General features: G+C 41.7%; 1 protein-coding gene across 1 annotated transcript in view; it reads right to left on the bottom strand.

The window, feature by feature from the left end:
• The window catches only part of LOC107690753 (VPS10 domain-containing receptor SorCS1-like), a gene marked incomplete at its 5' end in the record, with an annotated part of 45,431 nt that extends 35,145 nt beyond the window's left edge, over window positions 1-10,286 (bottom strand). The window contains 4 exons of the mRNA XM_016489161.1: window positions 3,982-4,099; window positions 7,604-7,711; window positions 7,988-8,079; window positions 10,176-10,286. Coding sequence (XP_016344647.1) covers window positions 3,982-4,099; window positions 7,604-7,711; window positions 7,988-8,079; window positions 10,176-10,286 — 429 coding nt within the window. The remainder of the gene's footprint in view (window positions 1-3,981; window positions 4,100-7,603; window positions 7,712-7,987; window positions 8,080-10,175) is intronic.
• Between the last annotated feature and the right edge of the window lie 277 nt (window positions 10,287-10,563).

Genomic DNA, 10,563 nt, shown 5'->3' with positions numbered 1-10,563 from the left:
TGCCTCCTCCAAGCTTGCAGCTTCACAACCTGACACCTGATCGGCGTGGTGGGAACCTTGGGCACGTATCCAGGCTGGGGTCTCAGGACGACTTGAGAGTAGGCCGGCCCGAACACAAGGCCCTCTTCGCTCACTGAAAATGGTTGGAGGTCCCCCACCCTCTTGATGGATGTGAGCGCAGTCAGGAGCGCTGTCTTAGCAGACAGGAATTTAAGCTCAACTGAATCCAGCGGCTCAAAGGGATACCTCTGAAGGCCAGCCAGGATGGTAGAGAAATCCCAGGAGGGCATCAGGGATGGCCTAGGAGGATTTAACCTTCTGGCACCCCTCAGGAACCTGATAATGAGATCATGCTTTCCCAGGAACTGGCTGTCCACTGCATCGTGATGTGCTGCAATAGCAGCCACATACACTTTCAAGGTGGATGGTGACAGCCTACGCTCCAACCTCTCTTGCAGGAAAGAAAGCACTACTCCAATCGTGCATCATCGGGGGTCTTCTCGGCGAGAATAACACCAGTTTGCAAACAGACTCTACTTCAGTGCATAGGCTTGCCTCGTAGAGGGAGCTCTAGCCTGAGTGATGGTGTCCGAGTGATCACTCAAGTCCGCCTCGTCCCGTCCAGGAGCCACACATGGAGGTTCCACAGATCTGAACGCGGGTGCCACATGGTGCCGAGCCCCTGAGAAAGGAGGTCCTTCATCAGAGGAATGCACCAGGAAAGGGCTGTCGCGAGGAGCATGAGTTCCGGAAACCAGGTCCGGGTTGGCCAGTACGGCGCAACCAGCAGGACCTTTTCCTCATCCTCCCTGACCTTGCACAGTGTCTGTGCGAGGAGGCTCACTGGGGGAAACGCGTACTTGCGTAGAGCCCGAGGCCAGCTGTATGCCAGCGCGTCCGTGCAGAGGGGGGCCTCGGTCAGGGAGTAAAACAGCTGGCAGTGGGAGGACACATGGGAACAAACAGGTCTACCTGGGCTTCCCCGAATTGACTCCAGATCAGCCAGATCGTCGCAGGATGGAGTCGCCATTCTCTGGGGAACGTGAGCTGTCGTGATAGTGCACGATTGAACTTGGTTACAATCAAGCCATATGGACACCTAGCCCAGTACAGGGGCTGACCGGAGACCCGGGCAAGCTCCCCTGGGATGTGGACAGCGCGCAGCGACTTGAGCCGTGTCTGACTCCAGAGGAGGAGATGGCGGGCGAGCTATGACATGCGATGTGATCATAGACCTCCCTGCTGGTTGATGTAAGAGACAGCCGCAGTGTTGTCCGTGCGGACCAACATGTGCTTGTCTTGAAGCAGTGGCCAGAACTGCCGTAAGGCAAGATGCACTGCCAACAGCTCTAGGCAGTTGATGTGACAAAGCAGTCGAGGCCCTGTCCAGAGCCCCGAGGCTGCCTGCCCGTTGCATGTAGCGCCCCAGCCCAAACTGGAGGCATCTGTCGTGACAACAATATGTCGAGCCATGCCCATCTCGGGACTCGGGAGTGTAACCAGTGCTGAAGCGGTCTCATATGAAGCAACCCGAGCAGCGTGACTGCGGCTGCGGATGCCATATGTCCCAGGAGCCTCTGAAATAGTTTCAGCGGAACCACCATCCTGCCTCTGAATGAACTCAGGCAGTCCAGCACTGACTGGGTGCGCTCGTTGGTGAGACGCGCTGTCATACTCAACGCGCCAGTCTAGGTGTTGATTCAGTATGGGGCGGAGCAGCTCTGGAGGACGCAGGAGGGCGCCCATGGCAACAAGCAGACTGAGGCCTGGCCCGCGGGGCAGCGGTGGCTGGTGGTGCATCCCACCGGGGCAAGATGCGCTGGATGGCCTCGGTCTGCTTCTGCACTGCCGAGAACTGCTGGGCAAAGCCCTCGACAGTGTCGCCAAACAGCCCAGCCTGGAAGAAAGCATGCTTTGTCGATGTCTTTCATCTCTGCCAGGTTGAGCCAGAGATGGCTCTCTTGGACTTGGAGTGGACATCACCTTCCCGAGGGACTGCGCCGTGACTTTCGTCGCCCGGAGGGCGAAGTCAGTTGTCGAGCGCAGCTCCTGAATCAACCTCGGGTCGGTGCCACCCTCGTGCATTTGTTTCAGTGCCTTGACTTGGTGAACTTGCAGGATAGCCATGGCATGCAGGGCAGAGTCGGCCTGGCCCGCAGGACCGCAAGCTTCGGCCGCGAGAGCAGCCGTAAGCTTACAGGCTTTGGACGGGAGACGCAGACGATTCCTCCAAGTGGTGGCGTTTTGTGGGCACAGGTGCACCGCAATCGCTCTCTCCACCTCACCAGGGTAGTGAGGACGGAGGAGGGAGACGAGCGGCTTCTGGCTGTAAAAGGGGCCGTCCACGACTTCGTCAGCTCCTCATGCACCTCTGGGAAAAAAGGCACCAGAGCAGATCGCAGTTGTGAGCCCCAAGAAACCAATCATCCAGCCGTGAGGGCTCGGGACTGGGCGGTCTGTTGACCTCCAGCCCGATGATCATGGCTGCCCGGGCAAGCATGGCCATCAGCTCCAGGTCCGATTTGGTGGCGGCCACAACACCCAAGGGGCGCAGCCCCACCGAATCTTCATCTTCGGAGGACGATAAGCCCATCCCCGATGCTGCGATCGACATCTGATCTTCCGGGGGTGCACCGAATGAAATGCTGGCAGTTCCGCAAAGCAGTCCATCGAAATCACTCGGGAGCCAAACGGGACAGACGCTGCGTGAGGAGTAAGAGGTCCGCGGGGGCTCGCCCGGCAGAGAAGCTCTTACTGTGACCCTCAGATCTCCCAGAGTGCCAGTCGACGGTCCTCTACTCGAGCCAGAGAGACCGGGACAGGTAGCGGCAGAGGGGAGATCGCAACGATGCCATGCTCATTCACCCACAACAGGCGCACGAGTCATCCACGAATGCAGCTTCAGCGTGTTGGATGCCCAGACACTGAAGACAACGATTGTGTCCGTCCTCAGAAGACAGGTTACGACCACAACCAAGAGGACACGGACGGAACGGCTTCCATCCTCAGAAGACAGGTAACGACCACAACAAAAAGAAGCAAGCCGTCCGTGATTTGCTCTTTTAGGAAATTTGCTCTTTCAGTTGAAGTGCCCAGGGGGCTGTAGACAGGGACACCACTGTTCGCACCATGACGCCAACCAGAACAGATTCCAGTCAGATGATGAAATGGGCTTTGTGGAGATCAAGCACATTCATCCACTCGGCTCAGAAGCAAAAATCTGAATGAGTGGATGGACCTGTCGCCTATTTATACCCGTACGCACGGGGAGTGGCGCAGGTATGCAAAATCTACTTGCCAAATTTCATTGGCGTTTTCTCTTAAAATCAGAGATGATTGGGGCTCCCAAGTGAATCCCCTAATGTCATCACGACATAACTCGAAGTGGCCGACAGATAGGGAACTTGTTTGTTGTTGGCGACAGAGACTCAGATTACAGTTTGCAATCTTAAAACATAAGATTATATAAATTCAATATGAAAAGTAATTTTTTGACCTTTATTAATTGGGTTATATATATATTTTTTTTATTCTATCAAACATGTGTATGTGTGTGTGTATTGCTTCAAGTAAAAAAAAAATAACTGAAGCAATATTATATTATTTTACAAATAAAAATAACAACAGCAAAAACATTTATTTATTTTAGCTAATTGTCAAGGCAATATTTCATTCTCACTTAGTTTAACTTGTTTAACTAAAACGATCATTTATATGATACTATGTCTAATTTAATGGAATATTATTTTATTTAAAAAGAAATTTAAGACATTTTAATTTATACCAGTAATATTGGAAAGTTTGTGAAAATTTGATGTTTTTATATTTGTTATATCATATATTCATCCTTTATTTATTTGTTTGTTTGTTTGTTTCCGCATTTTCTTTCCTCCTTAAAGAGATCAATATACAACACTGTGTGAAACAAGGATTTAGGCAAATATTCAGATTGGGGACCCAAATGCTAAAATAATTTCTCACCTGGTCATGTAAATCCCACGGCACATAGTCAGACTCAATGCATCTTCTGTTAAAGATAGACCTGAAGTCTATCTTTACCAGCTGCCATTCTGAGCGGTGACTGACATGACCGAAGATCCTGCAAACAAAGGCACAACATCAGCCGCTGTATGTCTGGCGAGCAGTGGCATATCGAGAGCGCAGTGACTCTAATGATTAGAAAGATGTAGAGCGGACAGGAAGAGGAAATGCTTATCCAAGTCAAACCACATCAGTGGAAACCTGCGTCAAACTGTCAACAAAAAGTCTGAAACTCACATTGAGAAAGTCTGACAGTGTGACACTTTTAGGGCCTGTCAGAAAGACAGCAGAAAGTATCTAGGAATATCCTATAAAGGAACATTTCATGAAATACTTCTCAAAATAATTTTAGGTTGTGCTGGATTCAGGATAATGTAAAATCAGAACTGGCATGATGGTTTTAATGATTTGCCTTTTCAAATAGGTGAGTCATTACTGGAAGGTCTAAAAATAAACCACTTGCTTTATCATTAATTGCTTTATTTTTATCACCAAGCAAATCAAGCAAAGCACTGAGCATTTTATTCTTACATATTTTTCACAATTACCATTTATTTATATGAAAGTAAAACCTGTAATTGTGACAGAGCTCACACTGTAACATAAAGTCACAATTATGAGAAATAAAGTAGAAATTTAAAGTTATAAGTACAATATATAAAGTTGCAATTATGAAATACAAACTCACAATTGTTTACAATAAAGTATACAAATTTATAAAAAGTTTAGTTACAAAATATAATTGTATTATAAAGTATAAATTAATATACATATATTTAATATTAATTTGCTATTTTAATTTGTTTCATAAAAACAGACATCTTAATCTTACCAGCAGTGTTGGGGAAAGTTATACTTTTATAAAGTAAGGCATTATAATATTGTGTTACTACCTAAAAAAAATAACTAATCACGTTACTTAATTACTTATATATATATATATATAAAAATGTGCAAATGTAAAAGCCCTTTCACACCAAAAGTGACATGAGCCTCAGGCTTTCAAACATTCTAGATTGCATGAAAAAACAATAAAAATATTTTAAATAAAGTTGTTTATTTAAAGTATTTTTTTTGCTTGATTGAATTGGATCATTGAATGTCAGCAGCAAAGACACTAGTTAATAAAACGGGATTGAATACATAAAGCCTATTTGTATTATTTAACATATGTAATTATTGAAGGTTTGCATCATATTTTTTGTTTGCAATTCCCTGTTTTTATTCATTTTGAGGAACAATGAATCTGTTTTTATGTAAGTGAGATGAGTAAATGCATGATAACAATTAGTGTAGAACTAGTAACCATCATGTTTACACGGCACACACAACATCTCTGCACTTACTCCTGATTTCTCTCAACATGGGTACAGGAGAGCTGTCAGTCAATAAATGGGAAAAACAAAGTAACTGTTACTTATTTGAAAAGATAACTTGTAAATTAAAAAGTAATACATTACTTTAGTAGTTACTTGAAAAAAAAAAATCTGATTATGCAACTTGTAATGTGTTACCCCAACACTGCTTACTAGCCGGTATACCTGTTCAACTGCTTGTTAATACAAATATCTAATCAGTTAATCACATAGCAGCAATTCAATGCATTTAGGCATGTAGACATGGTCAAGATGTTCTACTGAAGTTCAAACCTAACATCAGAATGGGAAAGAAAGGCTATTTAAGTGACTTTGAACGTGGCATGGTTGCTAGTCCCAGATGTGCTAGTCTTTCAGAAGCTTCTGATCTACTGTGATTTTCACGCACAACCATATAGGGTTCACAGAGAATGGACAGAAAAAGAACAAATATCTAGTGAGCAGCAGTTCTGTGGGTGAAAGTGCCTTGTTGATGTCAGAGGAGATGGCCAGACTGGTTTGAGCTGAAAAGAAACAGTAACTCAAAGAACCACATGTTACAACTGAGGTATGCAGCAGAGCATCTCTGAATGCACAACACATCAAACCTTGAAGCAGATGGGCTACAGCAGCAGAAGACCACACCAGGCGTCAATCCTGTCAGCTAAGAACAGGAAACTGAGGCTATAATTCACAGAAGCTCACCAACAGAAGATTGTAAAAAGGTTGCTTGGTCTGGTCTCAATTTCTGCTGCGACATTCGGATGTTAGGGTCAGAATTTGGAGTAAACAACATGAAAGCATGAATCCATCCTGTTTTGTATTAACGTTCAGGCTGCTGCTGCTGGTGTGAGGATTTTTTAATTTTTTATTTTTGGCACACTTAGATTGAGCATTGTTTAAACGCCAGAATTGTTGCTGACCATGTCCATCGCTTTATGACCACAGTGTTTGATCTTGTAATAGCTACTTCCAGCAGGATAATGCACCATATAATAAAGCTCAAAGTATCTCAAACTGGCTTCTTGAACATGACAATGAGTTCACTACATTCAAATGACCTCCAGATCTCAATCCAATAGAGGACCTTTGGGATGTGGTGGAACGGGAGATTTGTGTCATGGATTTGCACCCAGTAAATCTGAAGCAACTGTGCGATGCTATGATGTCAATATGGACCAAAATCTCTAAAGATTGTTTCCAGCACCTTGCTGGCTGCTATGCAACAAAGAATGAAGGTAGTTCTGAAGGCAAAGGCGGGACCAATCCGGGACTAGGAAGGTGTACCTAATAAAGCGGTCAGTTAGTGTATATATTCTCTTTCTATATATTATTTTCTAGCTAGATAAAATGGTAGTACTATTTTTATGTTACTATGTATGTCTAACAAAGCTATTCAGTCCTTCTTCAGGGTGAAATAACCATGGAAGCCCATTTCTGCCACTGAATAAAAAATAAAACAAAAGGTGATTGCAACTTTTTATCTCACAATTCTGACTTTTTTTTCTGAGAACTGCATGATATAAACTTGCAATTGTGGGTTATAAAGTCAGAATTGTAAGATATAAACACACAATTCTGACTTTTTTTCAGAAATGTGTGATATAAATTCACAAGTGTTGGTTATAAAGTCAGAACTGCAAGATATAAAATTCTAGACGAAAATAGATGGACGAAATTCTGTGAAAAAAAGTCAGAATTGCAAGTTTATCTCCCAATTCTGACTTTATTTCTCACAACTTTGAGTTTATCTCTCTATTGCGACTTTTTTTCTCAGAATTGTGTTTATATCGCACTTGTGACTTTTTATCTCAGAACTGCCAGTTTATATTTTGCCATTCTGACTTTATAACCCACACTGCGATTTATTAAGTCAAAATTGTGAGATATAAACTCGCAATTCAGAGAAAATATGAATCTTTTTTTTCTCACACTTGTGAAAAAAGTCAGAACTGCAAGATAAAAATTACATTTTTAAAAATGTTTTTATTCAGTGGCGGAAACGGCCTTCCATACAGTAACAGAACAAATCATGTCGGAAAAAGTGACAATGCCAACACTGAGTTAATTACTTTGAATTTACTCCAATTCTTTGAGGACATTCAGGGTTTACAGTGTTCATCACATAAACTGTATTTCATCAAGCACCTTTTTCTCATTCCAGAAAAAATCTAAATGTATTACTATTGAATATTCATCATACTTACGTCATTATAAGCGTTTCCTCGCCCGGTTCGCCCAAGACACCGTCCACGAACAGGGGCGATGAAGTGAAACTGTATTTGTTCCACACCCTCCCCTCATCAAAGCTCAACCTGCATAGAAACCAGCAGCGCACAGCTGAAACTACGATATAGTGTAGAAAAGATTGCATTTCCACATACAGCTGGCAAATAATTCAAACAGGACTTTACTGCACCTTTCCGACATTTAATCTAGATTACTAGACAAAAGTATTACACAGTCTACTGGGTTTAATGAGAATGTTCACACTCCCCATGATTATGTGAGTCAGCCTGATGTGATTGCATTGACTCATCTTTTACGAACATACGCATTGAATATTAGTAATGATTTTGGTGTAGGATTACCAGAGGTGCCTGATGGGAAGAGGGGTGTGTCTAATTGCCACTAAAGCTCCACCTTGATCCAGATACAGCACACTGTACTCTTCATCAAATATCTGGAATAGACAAAGAATGTATTAATCATATGGCTGCTCCATTCATTTTGATATTCTCATTATATGCAGTACTGTATTAAAAGACTGCATACAATATAAAACATACAATATTCAAAATATTTAGTTTTCTTTGGAATATTTGGTAATGAATTTATAGGTTTTTCCTGTAACCTTAATTTCACTTTCCATCATTTTAGACATTATTTTAGAGGGAAAACAACAGCACACACATCAGTGAGTATTAGCAATTTGATGAATTCATGGAAATGTCATTATTGATATTAGTTAGTTTGTCTCATTTTAAAGTAGGGCTGTCAAATCAATTAATCAAGAGTAATCCCATGCCAAATAAAAGTCTGTGTTTACATATACATAATATATGTATAATATAATATATAGAATATAAATCAAATACACACACACACACACACATATATATGTGTGTGTGTTATATATACATATAAATATACACAGTACTCACACATATTATGTAAACACAAACATTTATTTTGATGCGATTAATCGATTTGACAGCCCTATTTTAAAGCATTCTATCCTGTTTGATAAAATTATATAAACTTGGAAACTGACAATATAAAACTTCAAATACAGCTACAAATCTAAATACACTTTAAGCAACTTGTCAGCTAATGCAAAAGCTAATTTTATAAGTCTGCTGTGCCTATTAATAAAATACTTCCATAAATTAGACCACACTCTCCGAAAAAAAAAAAAGTACAAAAGCACAAAAGAAAAGGTACAAACTGCGACAGTACCTTTTCAAAAAGGAACTAAATTGCACCATTTACAGTAGGTACTAAAATGTTCAATTTAAGTACTGATATGTACCTTTAAGTTACTTGTTTGCACTCTTTAGAGATAAATATGGTGCAAAAGTGTACCTTTTAAAAAAAGGTATTGTCCCAATAACTTTTCTTGTAAGAGTACACACAAGCATATAATTTTATATAAATACAGAGCTCAAAAGAAAAAAAAAAACAGCCTAAAAGCATGGCCCCATCCAGTCTCCATTACAGAACCGCTAGTAGTTGCAAACATGTATGAAACAAGAAAATTGCCTTACGGAGAAAAATCCAGCCAGATGCTAGGTTGACCTACTGCAAAGTTGAACTGAAAATTGAGGCCCTCATTAGCAGTTTCCATTTGTTTGCCCCAGAGCTCTGATAACTGCACTGTATGTGCTGTGAATTCTTGCTGATATGAATTCCTGTTGAGTTTAGGCCTTGGGGCTTCAAGCATTTAGCATACGCAAGTCTGTTAAAGTGAAGGAAAAACACCATCTGATTGGCTTAAGTACTTCATGGGCTAATGATTATGAGGCTAGTGTTTATGTTAGCGGGATACTGTGTGGGGTCTGTTTTGTTTTCCTTTGGCTGTGAACACACTGGAAGAGTTGGGTCAACCAAGCTACAACCACACTAGAGTCATTATAACCAAGAAATGCATCTGACCCTAGGTGCTTGATCTACATAAATCTATAATAAATAAGGACTGCGTATTTCTGAAAAACTTTCGCTGGTTTAGTGCCAAAATTTAAAGAAAAACTTCACATTACGTACTTCTGCTCATATGTGTCTCAAGGCAATGTTACATATGTTCCCGTGTTATTTTCATTCATAATGTCAGGTTGGATGAGTTATGACAATATTTCATATCCTTACTCTTCTTGGGAGGGCTTTCAATTTGATTAGATGAAAGCTGGCAACCACAGGTCTGCTGTCCTTGAAATTATGCTATTTCTCAAATCCCAGTGATTGTAATTCTTACGGACAAGATATATGACATCAAACCCGTGCCCTACACAGCATGCTTTAACTTTTTGCCACATAAATTTTCTCTTAATTATTTGAGCTCTCCATTTTTAATTAGACAGCTGGCCCCATAAATTTAAATCGCATCATCAAACATGCACCCACGGGCATCATATATGTCATTGAATTTAGTTTTCTCTGAAGGTGTCATTTGATTATAGGCTCTGAAATGCGGCACATGGATTTATCCGCTCAAAGATATGCATCAGTGCTGAAATTACTGCCCACCCCATCTGGCTGAACACCCCCCATGGTCAGAGTCACCTGCCGCCACGTGTTTCCAGCGTCGGATGTGATGAACATGCTAACATTGCTGCTCGTTAACTCTGCTCCGATTGAACCTATGGAGAGAGGAGCAGAACAATTACAGTCATGCTTACCAAAGCAGATAGAGAGTTGATAACTAAAGCTATACGAATATGAAGATTGAGTGGATTGTGCCTTTTCGCATCGCAAAAGTCATACATACTTCATTCCAAAAGCTGGAAAGTGTTTTATGGATTTTGTCACGATTTGTATTTCTCTTGATCGTTCACCAGTGGTGGACGAAGTACACAAATCAAGTACTTGAGTAAAAGTACAGATCCGTATAATAAAATATTACTCCAGTAAAAGTGCTCAGTTTTCAATTTTACTCGAGTGAAAGTACAAA

Source organism: Sinocyclocheilus anshuiensis, unplaced genomic scaffold (genome assembly GCF_001515605.1).
Source record: "Sinocyclocheilus anshuiensis isolate Anshui unplaced genomic scaffold, SAMN03320099.WGS_v1.1 scaffold3470, whole genome shotgun sequence".
Classification (NCBI taxonomy): domain Eukaryota; kingdom Metazoa; phylum Chordata; class Actinopteri; order Cypriniformes; family Cyprinidae; genus Sinocyclocheilus; species Sinocyclocheilus anshuiensis.
Note: the sequence above shows the minus strand (reverse complement) of the source record. Positions and strands in the feature narration are given on the sequence as shown.